Source organism: Pinus tabuliformis, chromosome 3_2 (assembly GCF_031772625.1).
Source record: "Pinus tabuliformis cultivar Carrire ecotype Pingquan chromosome 3_2, CPIR1, whole genome shotgun sequence".
Classification (NCBI taxonomy): Eukaryota; Viridiplantae; Streptophyta; class Pinopsida; order Pinales; family Pinaceae; genus Pinus; species Pinus tabuliformis.
In genome coordinates, this window is record NC_142302.1 from 891,553,920 (window position 1) to 891,571,529 (window position 17,610).

General features: G+C 40.2%; 1 protein-coding gene across 7 annotated transcripts in view; it reads right to left on the reverse strand.

Moving 5' to 3' along the window:
- Positions 1 to 17,610, reverse strand: part of LOC149183493 (uncharacterized) — a 467,968-nt gene that overhangs the window by 424,841 nt on the left and 25,517 nt on the right. For all 7 annotated transcript variants that reach the window (XM_089417147.1, XM_089417150.1, XM_089417148.1 and 4 more), the window contains exon 2: positions 8,495 to 8,540. In XM_089417147.1, coding sequence (XP_089273273.1) covers positions 8,495 to 8,540 — 46 coding nt within the window. The remainder of the gene's footprint in view (positions 1 to 8,494; positions 8,541 to 17,610) is intronic.

Here is a 17,610-nt window from a genome sequence, read left to right on the forward strand (position 1 = left end):
TGCCCCAGACTTCTGCTTCCTCAAAGATGCTCTGGATTCTCTCCTTTCATGCACTGTAGTTGTTCTACCCATCCAACCTGTCTTCAACTCTCAAACCCAAAGACATGTTTCACTATCCTATCAAACTGAAATTTTCAAATCTGTGGTAAAAGTTTCTGTTTTCTGTGTAAAAATCAGCTCGCTGTAATTTTCACTTTGTTGTCCCAAACTACACTTTTCAGCCAACCAAGCTCCGATACCATGAAGAAATTTCAACCCCCACTCCGGTTATTAGTTTTCCTTATCACTCCATGCATTCAGTTTTAAATCCAAGCATGATAAAAATTCTAAAATCTGGAAATGATAATATTTTTCTGAAAACACAAATTTAGAGATTTCACCACTGCTGAAATTGCAAAAATAAAACACAGCAAAATTATGACAGCCACACAGAAAATAACACAGTGATTTTTGGTCAATATGACCTTGAAAAAACCCCCTACAACTCTTGGGGAAAACCAGTTTGAGAGCTCTTCTTTATTTCTGAAGATGCTTTTACAGAGAAACTGAAATACACAGTGAAAATTCCAACAACCACAAATTACAACTGATCTCGATTTCCGTGTTTAAACTCCACCTCGAAAATCGTGCCAATCGGCAAACAGCCAAAACAAAAAAATTTACAGCAATAAAACAACATTAAATGTTGTACGGCCAGCCTCGAAAAATGTGCCCAGAACTTCTTGTCCCTCTTCTTCGATTTTTGTGCCTTTCTCCTGTTGTACGGTTTTTCTTTGGGATGCGTGCCAATAAATGTTGCTGCCCAGATTTGTTGAAATGTCTTCTTGCTGCTCTCCTTCACTTCCTCACTGCTCAGAAATTTTCTCCTTGCTCTCTCTTCTCTTTTCTCTCAAATGCTCATGAAAGAATGAATTGATCTTTTCCTTTTCTCTTCTCCTTTTATTCTCTAAATGACCTTTTGGGTTACCCTAAGATCTAATCGCTAAGATTCATTTAGATCTATGGATGAGAATAAATGTGCATTTAATTCTCACTTTCTATTTTTTAACTCACCCACTTAAATAAAGACCCACTTAACCTTTTATTTCCATAGTCACTTTTTCACTTTCTAATTCTTCATCCACTTTAATAAAGTCACCTTTAAATTAGAATGTAACTTTACCACTTACAAAGTCACTTTTAAATTAGAATGTAACTTTACCACTTATAAAGTCACTTTTAAATTAAATTGACTTTACCACTTATAAAGTCACTTTAAGAGAAAAGTAAAAAATAAATTTGGACACTTTTCCCTAGGCCAAAGATCAAAGCCTTGGGAACCACTCGTCCTCTGGTACCCAAATTTTAACAATGGGCTAGACTGGCCCTACAACTACAATCAACCCTACAAAAAGAATGGCTCCTTTAAACCATGCATCCAAGTAGTTTCATCCTAAGCCCTCCACTCATCTCCAAGACAAAAGGACCTAAGAGTCAAGTCTAAGCAAACTAGGCACGGCCGACCATGATAAGTCTAGGATACCATAATACATAACCTTGTTTTCTTTTTCGGACTCACAATGGTTTTGCCAAAAATGAAAATGATTGTATGTACCCCTACTGAAATGAGAGGTAACAGGACCTTATGGCTAAATCTAGAGGGCTCAAATAGGTTCCCAACCACATGCTACCTTTAAATTACCAATTGTTGTTATAAATTAAGGTTTTATAGCAGCACAACTTACATCATGCAGAATTTACAACATAAATAAGAAAATAGCCTAAAATTGATAATAAGCAAGTAATTAACAAAGGCTATTTAATGGATAAACAAATAGATTACAAACAAATTTAATGGGTGAAAATGCATAAAATAGAAAATAAAACCCAAGACGTCAACCCTAATTAATGGCTGAAAATTGCATATAAAAATATTTTTATCCTTTTCCAATTTAATAAATGCAAAGCCTAACCCTAGGACTATAAGGTCCAAAGTATTTATTGCTATTAAATGCAGATTTCGCTATAACCTAACCTTAGTTTACCTTAGAAAACATAAATATAAAAAATTTAGGGTTTTAAATTTTATTTTTAAGATGACTGACAGACTAGTGGACTAGTGCCTGTCTCAATCAAGGGGGCAATGGAGTCAATGGCTATTGGAAAATCAAGAGGCTTCATGATTAAATTAGATTTTCCTTTCCTTGATAATTGCTTGTGAAATTTGTTTCCTTCTTATTTATTTAATTCTGTTCTTCTTCATCAAACAATTATCAAAACATTAACATGAAGATCACAATAAAATAGAGAACACAAGATATACGCTCCAAGCCAGGGCAAAACCCCTCTAAGGGGAAAACCCAAAAACTTCTTTTGTTATAGAACCAGATCAAATGAGATATCCAAGACCCATAACCACATAAAACCTCCACCTCTAGATGCCAAATCAAGCCTTCCTTCTTTCCAACAGATCCATCAACAAGAGACCAACAACAAGAGATGTACCAAGACAAAACTTCCACAAAGTCTAGCTCAAGAAAAAGTCCTCTATTACAACCTTCGGCCCTCCACTTCTTCTTTGTCATTTCTGCAATATTTAAGTCCACAATCCATCAAGTGTGTGTACAAATGAGTTCCATCTTTCCTCTATTTATATTGTTCAGAGGGGTGTGAATAGACATGTCCATTGGGGCATGGCCGACTTGACACATAGGTCAATCTCTCCATGAGCTCTCTCCATGGTCATAACTCACAGTTGCATAATCACGAACCTAGGAGCATCTCATCCATTGAGGAGTTCTTTGAAGGCTTTCTTAGACATTTTCAAGTGTGCCCCGCATTAAGGATTCAAGAAGAAGCCTTCATTGAGCATCATCATCACCATGGGAATCTAGATGATGGGCAGGAAAGAGGGTCCTCCCTGGGTCCACATGACGAAAATAGGCATGATGATAATCCCGAAAGATCATGCGATAGGGAGGGTGTGTTTGTAGAGAGTGAAGTTAAGGTTAACCCTACCTTTTCCAAGGATACTATCTTTGATGATCTACCCTTTGAAGACCTTGGAGAAGGTGATCCCATAGTCCCTTTAATCATCGATATCAATGATTACTTACTTATTCAAGAAGGGAAATGGGAGGTTCGTTTCGACAAGGACCCTATCTATGACACCAATGACAGAGACATCCATAGGACCCTTGTTTTTCCTCACAATCATAGGGTTGTAGTAGAGTCCCATGTGGACCCTTTCTGACATTATCACTAATAATGAGGAATCTTCCATATCTCCTAAGCGTGATCATCATGGACCACCTGCTTGTCTCTCTCTATCTCATCGGTCTCCCTTTCCTACTAACCATGACCCTATGATGGTTGTAAAGCATGACATAAATAACAAAGACCATGATGGAGGTGATATGCTTGAGGTTGTGATCCATAAAAAGTTTATGAACCTGATTGTTGACATCTTTATCCTTTGGTTAGAAGAAAGGATCTCGTGGAGTATATTATATCCTTTTGTTCCCTCTTCTCCCGTAATCCTCCATGCATGGGCATTCTATTTTTCCACCTCCCACCCTGGTGACCCTCCGTATGATTGTTCCTGTCCTTGCTCTTGGATTTGTTCATAAGTAATCATTGGGGAAAATATTTTTATATTGATCTGGTGATGTCCTAGTTGCATTGGCTCTATGATTACACTTATTACTTGTACGATGTAATATTCTTGTTAGGGTAGGTTGCATTACATGTTGATTTTCTCATTAGAACTAACATCATATGATATTTTCATGGTAAACTAGTTGCATTAGATTAAAATTGCATTTAGAATAAATTTTCTTTTCATGTTGGTTTTAAGACCTAATACTAAGCATGGGTGATCATAAGACACCACAAAAACGTGTTGCCCCGTCTGCTTGGTCTTTGATACGTGTAGGTAACAAGTTTGCAGTACCAAGAGATTGTTGGTGTTCTCATGACCTCCCATTCGAATCGCTTTATGCACCTTTTCGAGAGTTCATGCCCCAGTTGGAGCCAAATGTTACACACCACCTGTGGGTAGTATGCCTAGGAGAAAAAATTTCTCCTAGATGGTCCTCAGCCAACAGCCAGCAGCCCCTTGCAGCCACCAGATAGCTCGATGCGCCATTGTCTCCGCCACCTGAGCCAGCCATATGGTCCCTCGCCCATATGTTATGACTGTATGTTTGAAGGTGGATCTCCCGACCTCAAAGGTATGGCTTTTCATTGGTATAGTTGAGTAATTTTGTTTACTTTTCATGGACACTTTTGGGCATGGATTAGTGGGGGGATTCAACAGAAAGAGTGGGCTAGGTCTGTACTCTTGTCTCCTCTACCCAATTTGATGGTTAGCCTTGTATCCTAGTCCCGTGGGATCTCCTTTACTAGTTATTAGCTTTAGGGCTACATGGGAAATCCTGATTTTGGTTGCATGGTCCCGCTTCCCGATACCATATACATCACTCCCCTCCACTCATTATAACCCCATTCATCATATTTCCCATTCGGTTCCACATGTGTCCATTGGGTCCACAACGGGTTATTCTCCCCTTCCCCTTGTCCACACTTTGGGTCGCGCCTAGAATGATGCCCCGAAGGTTGATGCAACTAAAAAAAAGAAGCAGAATTTGGCCACTTCAGTAAAATGCAGAAGATGGTCAGGACATACAAATTTACCATGTGGGTAAAAGCCAAACATAAGCTCTACCCCTTATCTATGGCCATCACCCTGGTTCCTATGGGCCCTAGATGAGCCCCCTACACATTGAGGAACCCATGATTGTCCCAACTGCTAGTGGGCAATAAAGTGTCCCACCTTAAAAGGGTGTACCTATTGCTATATTTCACACATCATGCTCTTAATCCCTGGAGCCTCGAGCAGTGATGAAGAAAAATCAACAAAAGGCAAAAGGCATAAGAAGAAGGGTAAAAAAAAAAAAACAAAGGTCGGGGTAACTTATGTACCACGATTGCTCCCTCCTACACTCATATACCTAAGTGTGGACTTCCCCTATTACGGCTACCCTTGTTCCCTAACATGTGGCTTGGAGTTTTTCCCTTGGCCCCACTCCATCTCATCATTATATCACATGCCACCTATCATTTAATGGACTACCATGGACATGTCACCCCCTTTAAAGGTTGAACCACATAATAGGGTCTTTGGTTAACCCACTTATTAAGCTTGGAGACATTTGTAAATGCCAAAGCCCACTATGCAACGGCATGCCACCATAAGTGTCCCATTGATTCCATGATTGGTAAACTCTTTTGCTTAATTATTCTAATGATTTGTTATATTGGGGGGCAAGGGGACGCATTGGATCTTATGCAAGATTGCCGCTGGGTCTCCACTTGGGGTTTGGTCTCCCTATATGGGGTCCTAGCCGTCTAGAGGGCCACATTGGCACTTGTAAGGTGAGCGTTGAGAGTCATGGACCTCCACCATAGCAGAGAGCACTTCATGAATCCCCAATGCCCTTCAGAGATTACTCGTGTTCCACCTTTTGGATGAGGATGATGCACTTGGATCCCCATGCCCAGTCGGCTCCACACTTGCACCACACTTGGCAGAGGTTCCAAGGTCCAGATGAGGATGTGTCTCATTGCAGGAGACAAAGGGAGGGCTTATGTCATCATTTTAGCCCTTGCAGATGGTTTATAGGCATTTTCGATCCACTTGGAGACCCACAAGGATTTCCTTGTGCCCCCAAACCCACTTGGGAGCACCACAAGGATTTGCTTGGAAAACAAGGGGCCAACCCCTTGTCCACTATGTTTGGAGTCGATTCTCACATCATGGTACACTTTGGACTTCATTAGGCATTATCAATGGCCCAACGACTCATTATATTGATCATTTTTCCCTCTTGATAGGCTTATTCTTATGTTATTCAGCTATCTTGGTGGGCTTGTCACCAAAGGATGTTATTATTGCGCATTATTTTATTATTTGGGGCTTAATTAGGCCTAATTAGGCAAATCAAACTCTTTAGAGATGATATAAATAGATGAGAGGTGATTCATTTCTCTCATCATCACTTGGATTGAATTAGTATCTCTTGAGATATTTTCGCACTTTTTGTTGGGTATATCTTTTGATTTTATTGATGCACTATGATGTTTGGATTTTCGCTATTATCTTTGGAGCTTCTTTCTAATGCAAAATAGATGAATGGATATACTCTCTCTCTCATGTAAGTCGAATTTTGATGTTATTCTTGTTATTTCACTGGTTTACTACATGTTATGGTTATCATTATTGTTGTATGGGTTATAAAGTAGATGTGAAATTCTTTTGGGAACCTTGAATAAGTGATTTAACGCATGCGTTGTACTTGAAGAGAGTGGGTGAATGTTCCTAGAGGAACCTAATAGGTTTTGAGCCTCGAAACTTCATCTCTTTGGCAAATTTGAAGTATAAATCTCTAATTGACCTAGTTGCTGCCCTTGGAGAGGCTAGCAAAGATCAATTAGGGCTCCTTAGCTCACGAAATTCTCGATCTATGTGTATCTTGACTCCATTAATCCCAAGCAATAAGGCATTGATCCTCGTATCCCTTTGGTGGTCAAATTTCCCTCTCTTTTCTTCACTTTTCCCAATTCTAGGCCTAACCCTAAAAGGTCTCCTAGGGCATCACACGAAATCATTTGTAGCCATCCAAAACCCTTGAAAATTGGTCCACAACTACGTTGGGGTCTTCTCAAGGGGTCCTCCAAATTTCAGCTCAATCCAACGGTGGAATCTCGAGATATCGCAAGCCCTAGCTCAAGGATCATTCTTCTCCCTAGGTTCCCTTTGGTTAGTGTCTTCATTTGGATCATTGCATTTAAACTCCAAAAGAAAATTATTCCTTTGATCTTATTCTCCTCCCAAACCTGGTCAAGCCATCTATTGATGATCAACCCCACACCCTTGACCTAGTTTGGGTCCACTTGGGTTCTTTGTGGTCCCACAACTTTGTAACTCACATTCCACAAGGGTCACATAGAAGCCATTTCTCCTTCAAGATTCTTAGGTTTAGGATACATCTTGTTAAAATCTATTCACCAACCCTAGGTCTAAGTATCCCCATAGCCCTTCTTAGAGAGTCAATCACCTTGCTTTCAAAGCAAGCAAGCCAATTATTTGAGCCTCTCTTGTGAATAGGCCTTGGGAATCACTCTCTATCCATTCATTGATCCATCCTTCCTAGTGATTCCCTTTATACCGGGTCTCCTCCCATCAGTGAAAGTCCATAAAGAGCAAGGATCCTTAGCTGAGGTGATAGTGGGCTATCGCTCCATTGGTGCCCCTTGACCTAGTAGTTGTTCTATAGGACCCCTGCTAGTTTGAGCGGTAACAGTGCCCATGGAAGTACCATCCCAGGAATTGTTGTTTGGACTCTGCAAGAGAAAATATCTCCTCTAGTTACAACTTGCCCCTACATGTCAAGGGGTAATAACAACAATTCAACCATGTGGTTGCTCATACCCTTTTGTCTACACAACAACATCCCACCTATAGTTCATGCCTAAAACGAGCCTCCCTTCTTTCACACTCTACTGTTACATGCATACACTAGATTACACCCTAATTGGATTTAAACATCTAGATCATATACCTTGCAAGTGCCTTATTCAAAATCTTAGTGTTTGCTACAGGAAAATAAAACATTGTCTACTAAAGAATTCACATGTTTTCTCCTTCCAAGAATTAAATAATTGCATTTTATAAACACTAATTCTTTCAATATTTGAATAGGTAGAGGTGTTGAAATTTGAAAATCAAATATTTAAATACCACAATGTTGTCTGATAAATAAAAACTTATCAACAGGGAGGAGTTTGTTATTTAATTCCTGAATATCTTAATCATTAATAAATCAATATTAAGGCACTATTACATCATTTTATTAAAGAGACTTTTGCCTAAGTCGTTTATTATAACTTTATTACATAATAAAATCACATCTAAGCGTAATTATGACCATTATATCTAACATTCCATCCACCATAGAAATCAGATCAGTCAAAGATAATCCCATGTCTATCAAGTCATGCTATCGTCTATATGTTACATCTACTCCTGATACAGCATCTAAAACCACACTTACCATATTTGACCCATTGATCCATAATACTTATCGACTTGCTCCCTCACAATAAAGTCAATGAACAGAATTTTCTTTCTTTTTTTGCAATCTGTAATATTTGCAGTACAACTGTCTAACAATTACTAGCTCATTGCTCAATCTTCCATTGGCTTACATCTTCATAATAGCACTACGGAAGAGGAATATGTCTTTGAAATGAAGCACTATATATGTATTCATAAAAGCAAAATACAAACTAGAGTATTTGATTAATCTTATAATTTCAATAATCATCAGATGTAATGGATGTAACTTACAAACTAATCACACATACAAGAATCACAGAAAGATTCACTGCAACATTATGTGATACAAATTTAGGATTGCCCACTATAGCAGAAACGTGAAAGTTCAAAACATACGTTCAAGAGGGTCTTCAAGTTCTCCAACAAACCATCTCTAGCAGCACTGTTAAAGAAACACAAACCCAATGCATATTAGGATTCACCACTAGAAAAGTTCACACAACATATCAGTAAATTAAATATTATACATTTTTAAGCATCTCTACCGTTCTTGCCACAAAACTATCTTCAACATGTACCCAGAGAGATCTATCTTTACTCTTCTTCATCTGTAAGACCAAATACTACGTGGACCTTAGGAGATGTCTACAATCTAACCATAGTGAAATAGTAAAAACTACTGCATTGATATGGAAGCATGCCTCCAAATTATAGTTCTATAATTTTTGTGTTACACGGACTAGAGTATCTATAAAGACAATTTCAACTCGGACTACTCCACACAAGTATGAACAGAGAACATAACACGTTGATCTTCTTCTATAAAGATAACACTAATAAACGTCGGTGCACTAGCCTACTGCTCTTTTCTTTCTTTTTCCATGTGATGTATTCAGGATTCAGTCAGTTACATAAAAAAGTGAATAGCATCATCATCTGCATGGATCCCCCAATAAAAATCAAAGAATTTGCATAGTTAATTTGTTGCTTTTAGTTCCTTAATATAAAACAGCATTCTGGAATCTGAATAGTCATTAAATTAAAACACAACTTTTCCAGGGAGAAAAAGTGCCCTTATATCAGTTCTCAGACCCTCAAAATCATATACAAAGAAAAAGAGTTGTAGTGATTAGCATGTATGCATATCTACTTAATAAATTAAGGAAATGTAATTAGTTCTAGTATTCTTGACAAAGTGGAAAATCCTTGCACTTGTAGAGAAAGCTATATCACCAGCTCAGACCTCACAATGATGACCTCCAAAGGTTAGTTCTATGTGGTAATCAGTAATCACTATCCCATCAAAAAAGTAGTTCATCCATGGCCATCCTGTCACCATATAGCTACAAGCACAATACACCTGAAATTAGTGTTATATGATGCAATTCTCTATACCTAGTGCACAAACCGCTTAACCGTTAGGTTTAGTTTCTTATTAAGTGGTATTCCATTTGCCATCACATACGTTATGTGGCATATACATAGTGGAATGTGTTACTTCCCAGACTTTCACTTATATGTATAAAAGTCCCAAGAACAAAGTGAAAACACTAGGGCAACTTAGAGGGGCTACTCATTGTCACCTCAGTAACTCCCTCTCTCACTTCAAGTTCACTCTTCTCCAACAAAAGGGAGTATCCCTAAGTAGAATTGCTAAGGATATGACAAAGAGGCTCAAGGTGATGTGAAGAGATAGCTTAAAAAAACACTATTTTTGTAGAATAGAAAATAAATAGGGTGATGGAGGACAAGGGATGAATGCCTATCCAATATTGGGCAAATTAAGTCTAGGGGCTACATCAAGATAAGATAAAATAAGATAATTTTCTTAATGTCCAATGAATGACCACAAAAGTATATCAATGGGACTAAAGAATACAACCAATATGAATACAAAGTGGGAATGCAAGCACAACTCCTATGGAATGCCTAAAATAACATAAAGGAACCTACAATACTACAGCCTCAAAACACACATATATATAACTGTGACAAAGGTACAGTGATACAAAATACGAAGTGATTTTGTCCAAGACTAGAAAAGTGGGCAACTCCAAAACTGTCAAGAGAGAGAGTGTGTGAGAAAGAGAGATTTGACAATGAAGCCAATTATGTCAAGGTTTCATGGATCTCATGGCCAATGGAAATGTGGGTGAACTAGGCACTAGCTCGTTGTAGGAGTCCTCTAGAACCATCAAGGGGTCCAACTGTATGATTCTAGGGGGAATGTAAGAGTGGGGGATATACCTAACATATGAGGTTGAAAGAAAGAAACTCTAGAGTCTAAATAGATCTATTGCTGCAACTCTGGGACTAGGAGGTAATCTAATGGGCGGGAGGCGCCCTACTCTAGATCTGTCTAGAATTGATCCCTCTAACGCTCCAAGGATGTTTGGATAGATGTGTGATCTAGCACCTCCAAACCGGTTTCGATGATATTGGTCAATCTCCCAGAGGGGTAGGCTAACAAAAGACCCGAGGTCTCACCATTCTACTATTTGGTGCACTCTAGAACTATGCCCATCGTTTGTTGGTCCAACTTGATGGATCAACATGAAAGCATGAGGTGATCATCCTAGTCATCCCAATGCAGGGCATGGCATGCAAGAATTGAGATCTATGGCAGAGGATCTCCCTAATGAAGAGGGCTAAGCATCTTTGGACCTAATATCAGAAGAAAGTAGAGATGAAGCCCCCCAAGTCCCTATAGAGGCAATAATAGTATCCTTTGATCTCATAGTATAGGGGGCACCTGAAAATAAGGTGCATCTCTCTTCCTCTAGCTCATGTAGGTTGTATAGTTGGCAAATATTATCAGAAAGTGGTATATGGTGGTCCATCTCCATTTGGAGCCTATCAAAAATGACTCAAAGTTGTATCGAAGGGATCCTAAGCGAGTGCATTCAATGTTGGCACATATAAGGGGGAGAGATGATGATGCCATCTGGCTGTGAAAATTCGGTGATCCCGAATCCTACTGCAACAATTGATAATGTTTCTTCTATTTGTTAAATTAATCAAACAAATTACTTGCAATTTCCTACAGAAAATATCAAAACATATACATTGCAGCCTTCACAAATGCAATACTGTGGAAGAAATAAAAACACTGGAAGAATAGATGCACACACACAATAAACACATTTATTTTTGGACAAATGTCCCTGAAAAAACCCAACTTGGTAAAACAAGTGCAGCAGCTGAGGGTTTGATTATTATGTAGTAGCAAATCTGAGTACAAATCTATGGAAGCTCAAATCTAGCTTTCCATACAGAGAAAATAACTGACAAACGTCTAGTGAGAAAAATATCACTTCCACCGATGATCCGACACTGACCTTACCTCAAGATGAGTTGCCCTCTTCTGCTTCTACATCATCCTACGCAGATCTGCGTCACCCTGCTAGGACCAATGTCTCTCTCACTCTGCTGATCAGCTGTTGCTCTAGAAACTTGATATTTTGGCTCTCTGGGCTCCCACTCCGACTCCTGCCTCTAAAACTCTAATTCTCCTCAGCAAATACGGATCTCCCTCTGAAGCTTTGCGCTACCTCTCTGCACTACGTCAGCGTCTCTGTGGAGTACATTGTCTCTCTGTTATGCACTCACCGGACTAGAAAATCTTCCTTCCGGCCTTACTATCCCTGCCCCTCTCTCACTACTTCGAAACTACTGAATCACCTCTGGCAACTCACAGCTACTACTCTAGAGTTTGATTTCCCAGCAATATTGAATTCCTTGCTCCTCAAGTGTGTTCTCCAACCCCCATCGAATTTCTTCTTATAATCTCTCGTTGAGGCTTCAACAACCAAGATTAAAACATAATAGATGGCTAAGATTAACTAGAAATCAATCCATGTCCTCTTCTAGAAGATTCTCACCATGACTTAATTAATACCTTTTAATTAACCAGATTTCCTAAGTTTAGACTTAGGAATCATTAAAAAAAAGGTAATTGTTTTAATTAAGTCATCTCTAGGTGGAATTTCCAGAAACGATTTCTAGGTTTTGGAAAATACATGTATTCTAGCCTCTCCACAAAATTTTGTGGCTAGAACATATCCGATGCTACAAAAATCAACACTGGCAACTCCAAAAAGTGTTCTAAGAGAAATACATCTTCGAGCCCAGAACTGACCTGAATGTACAATCGATAGTTATCCTCTTCGATATCCTAATTTAGTACATGTTGAGTTGGCAATAAATAGCTTCGTGGATCAAGGGAGAATCTAAATGAGCAAAGGGGCTCTGAGGAGATATTCATCAAGTGGAGAAGCCAAGATGCCTAAATGATTAAGGAAAATGGAGATATACCACAATAAGCCTTAATGTGTTGTTAAATAATGAAGAAATAAACTTGGACGGAACCTAAAGATGCCACACTCAAACTTCATCATGGATTGTGTACAACGTAGGATTGTCCAGTTACAGTATATACTTACAGATGAGCAGGTAGTAGACATTCTGAAGAATGCATTGGGGAAGGCGAGATTCATCTTCTTCAGAGGCAAGATGGGTGTTATGTAGAACACATTCCTCACTAAGAGGGAGTGTTAGTTTATGTAGCTCGAACAAGTGTTCTAGTCTCAGATGGTGTCTATGAGGCTAAGGAACACAGTGGATTAATTTTCTCCAATACCCAGAAAAAGTTTCTAAGGAAAATTACCTTAATTAGAATTAATTAGCCAATTTATTAATTTTCCTAAGTCTAACTTAGGGAAATGGCTTAATTAATCGGGATTAATTGAGGTAAATCGATTTTCCTCTAGTGACTTCTAGAAAAGTCATGTGATGGGGTCAAGATGATCTTAGCCATTGATTGAGATTAGATCGTGGTCATTGATTGCTCAATGAAAGATTATAAGAGGAGGTCGATGGGTATTTGGAAAACACATTCGAGACACAGATTTGCAATGAGAGCAAAGGACACAGTGATAATGTGAGAGCATTGTTCCACCAAAAGTGGGTGACCCCATAGGACAATTTTTCTCCTAGTTATCTTCAACCGATAGCCAGTAGCCCCTGACAGCCACCGATGTAGCCGAAATATTGTGCCATTTGATCTCCACCACCCGCACCAATTGTATGTCTCCTCGCCCATCTATCGAGAGCATATGTTAGAAGGTGGGTAATTCAACCCAAAAGGTATGTTTTTCATTGTGCAATCAGGTGCTTATGCTTGTTTTTCTTGAGCATCTTAGGCATGGATTATTGGGTGACTTGGAAGAAGGAAGGGCTTTGACCGTAGTTTTGTTCCCTCACCTTAAATGGGGGGTTAATCCTCAATCCTAGTCCCATGGGATCTCCCCTATTGGCCTATGGCTTTAGGAAGGGCACTACTTGGGAAACCCCGATTTTGGTAGCGTGGTCCTGTTTTCTTGTTCCACATTTTTCACTCCCCTCCACAAATATAAGCCTTATTTCATCAATTTCCTTCTCTGGGTCCAAATGACCATTGGTCCACAAGGCACTGGCACAACCCCTCCCCTTGTCCACATATCTGGGTCAGGCCAGGAAACATTGCCTGAGAGGTTGATGCAGCTAAAAGAAAGTTAAAAGCATATCATGACCACAAGCAAGAAATTTAAGAAAAAAAGAATACTATAAAATGCAAAAGATGGGTCGAGACATTTAATATAGCACGTGGGAAAAAGCCAAACATGAGCTCTACCCCTTATCATTATGGCCATCACCCTGGTTCTTGTTACTGCTCAAACTAACAGGGGTCCTAAGAGGGGGTCTTAAAGGGACAACTACTAGATCAAGGGCAACAATGGAGCAATAGCCCACTGTCACCTCAGCTAAAGCTCCCTGCTCTTTACAGACTTTCACCAATGAGAGGAGACACAATAAGAAGGGAATCACTAGATGAATGAGCCAATGAAGAGGTAAGGAGTGATTCCTTAGGCCTATTCACAATAGAGGCTCAAATGTATGGCTTACCTGCTTGGAAAGCAAGATGAAAGGCTCTCTAAGAGGGCTTAGCATAATTCCAAGGGCTAGGGTTTGAGTATATGACTTGTCAAGGAGATTCCTAGCCCTAAAATCCTTGTGGAAACTTGGATTCCAAGTGATCTTTGTGGATTGATCTTTAAAATGTTATGGAACCACATAGGGCCAAGTGGACCCAGAATTAGGTCAAGGGGATGGAATTGATCAACCAAGGGTGTGCTTGACCTAATTGAGGGGGAGAAAGGGATTAAAGGAGAAATTTTCTTTGAATTTAATGCAATAATCCCAATGAGGTCACCAACCAAGGGAAACCTAGAGTAAGAAACGGTCCTCGAGCTAGGGCTTGCAATATCTCGGAATCCCACCATCAGATTTGCTTCAAATTTGGAGGGCCTCTAGAGCAAACTCCAGCGCAGTTGTGGACCCAAAATCGAAGTATTTAGATGGCTAGATTGTGAGATAAGTGATGCCCTAGGTGACCTATGTAGGCTAGGCCTAGAAAGAAAGGGAGAATGCCAGAAAAATATGCTTTAAGGTGATCACCTATGGAAGACCATTGCCTATTCCTTCGGGAGAAATGGAGTCAAGAAGATTCCAATGATTAGGATGGTTTCATTCAGTGAAGGAAGCCTCTAAAACAATTTTGCATGACAATTAGGGTATGAGGAAAAGTGCTTCAAGGTCTTTATACGTCAATGTGCAATATGTGATGACTTATCAAGATAAGTCATCAATGAAATATCTCTAGGAGCATTCACTTATTCAAACATGGTCCATAACATGACCCTTTCACCAATGAAAAGCAGCAAAATTTCGGCTTAGTATAGCGAAAATCCCAGCATCATTTATGTGACAGAAAAGAATGACAAAATAGCATTAAAAGAGCACTTACATGTGAGAACAAGTATATCCAATCATCATCATATACCAATATAGAAGCTCAAAGACAAAAATGGAGATATCCAAACATCAAAATTCATCCATCCATCCAATTTTGTCTTCCAAAAACAATAGCGAAAATCTCTTAAGAGAGAATGATCAATCCAAGTGATGATGATCAAATGATTCCATCACACTTCTATTTATACACTTCCTAATGAATTCGATTTAGCTAATTAGGCCTAATTTAGCCCCTAGAATAAAATAATGTGCACAATAACACTAACTTTTGGTGACAAGCCCACCAAATAGCTCAATAATACATGAATAAGCCTCTCAAGAGGGTCGAATGATCAACTGAGTAAGTCATTGGGCCTTCAAGGAGGCCTATTGAAGTCCAAAAGGTGTCATGATGTAGAAATGGACTCCCAACATAGTGGACAAGGGGTTGGCCCCTTGTTTTCCAAGCAAAAACTTGTGGTGCTCCAAGTGGGTGTGGGGGCACAAGGTCATCCTCATGGGTCTCCAAATGGATCGGAAGTGCCTATAGACCATCTATAAGGGATGAAATGATGACATAAGCCCTGCCTTTGCAACGGGGAACAATCCTCTGGACCCTGGAACATCTGCCAAGTGTATGGTGCATCTGTGGAGCCGGTTGGGCATGGTGAAACAAGTGCACCATCCTTGTCCAAAAGGTGAAATAGGAGCAGTCAACGAACGTTGCTAGGGATCTATGAAGTAATCTCGGCTATGGTGGAGGCCCATGGCTCTCAACACTCTCCCTACAAGTGCCAATGTGGCCATCATATAGGACCTCGTATAGGACGACCAAGCCCCAAATGGCAATACACCTGCAATCCTGCATAAGATCCAATGCGTCCCCTTGCCCTCCAACACAACAAATCATTAGAATAATCAAGTAAAAGAGCTTACAAGTCATGGAATCAGTGGGGCACTTCATAGTGGCATGCCCTTCCATAGTGGGCTTTGGCAAGTACAAGTGTCTCCAAGCTCAAAAGTGGGTTAACCAAGGACCTTATTAGGTGGTTTCAACCTCTAAAGGGGGTGGCATGTCCATAGTACATCCTTTAAGAGGCAGGTGGCAAATGATATAATGATGGAACAGAGTGGGGATCAGGGGAATCATCCAGACCACATGTCAAGGTACATTGGGTAGCTATAACAAGGGAAGCCCACACTTGGGTATATGAGTGTAGGAGGGAGAAAATCATGGTACATGAGTTACCCCAACCTTTGTTTTTCCACCCTTCTTCATATGCCTTTTGCCTTTGATTGATTTTTCTTTATAACTGCTCGAGGCTCTAGGGGATGGAGAGCATGATGTAATATGTAGCAGTGGATACCCCTTTGAGGTGGGGCGGTTCACTGCCCACCAGGGGTTGGGACGATCATGGGTTCCTTAATGATAGAGGGGAATCATTTAGGGCCCATATGAACCAAAGTGATGGCCATGGGTAAGTGTAGAGCTCATGTTTGGCTTTTGCCCACGTGTTAAATTTGTATGTCTCGGCCATATTTTATATTTTGTGGTACATTTCCTATTGACAGTGGCCAAATTATGCTTTTAATTATTTTTCGCTGCATCAACCTCCAGGGCATCGTTCCAGGCTCAACCCAAGGTGTGGACAAGGGGAGGGGGAGGCTAACCCTATGTGGACCCAGTGGACACATGTGGACCCAGATGGGAAAATAGATGAATGGGGGTAAAATGAGTGGAAGGGGAGTGATGTAGGTGGTATCGGGAAGCGGGACCACGCAACCAAAATTGGGATTTCTCGTGTAGTGCCAACCCAAAAGCCAAATGGTCAGTAAAGGAGACCCCACGGGACTAGGATACAAGGGTAACCACGAAATTGGGCAATGGAGACAAGAATATAAGCCTAACCCACTCTTTCCACCGAATCCCCCCACCAATCTATGTCCAAAAGTGCCCATGACAAGTAAGGAAAATTACTCAACTATACCAATGAAAAGCCATACCTTTGGGGTCGGAAGGCCCACCTTCAAACATACATTCATGACAAGTGGTTGAGGGACCACATGACCAGCTCAGGTGGTAGAGAAAATGGCACATCAAACTAGTTGGTGGTTGCAAGGGGCTGTTAGCTATCGGCTGAGGACCATCAAGAATAAAAAAGTTCTCCTAGGGATATCACCCACAAAATGGTGGGTAACAGTTCCTAGGGCCCATGAGTGCCCCCACAGCATTAAAAGAACCCATGCACATCTCAACCCCTTGTGGGTGATGAAATGCCCCACCTTAATGGGGTAATAACTGCTTTACATCATACACAGCGTGCACTCATTTCTTAGAGCCCCAAATGTAATACAAAGAAACATCAAGAAAAGGCAAAGGGAAAATAAAGAGAGGTGGAAAAACAAAGGTTGGGGTAACTCTTGTATCCACAATTGCTTCCCCCTACATCTATATACCCAATATGTGGACATCCCTCATTATGGCTACCCTTGTACCCATGGCATTTGGCCATGAGACCCCCGTGTCCCCATCAATTCACATGACACCCATTAATTAAAGGATGTACCGGGACCTATCTTTCCCCTTAGGGGCTAGGAATACCTAATAGAGCCATTTATTAACCACTCCTACCTAAGGAGGTAACACTACTTCGAGATCAAAGTGCTAAATTTGGAAGGGA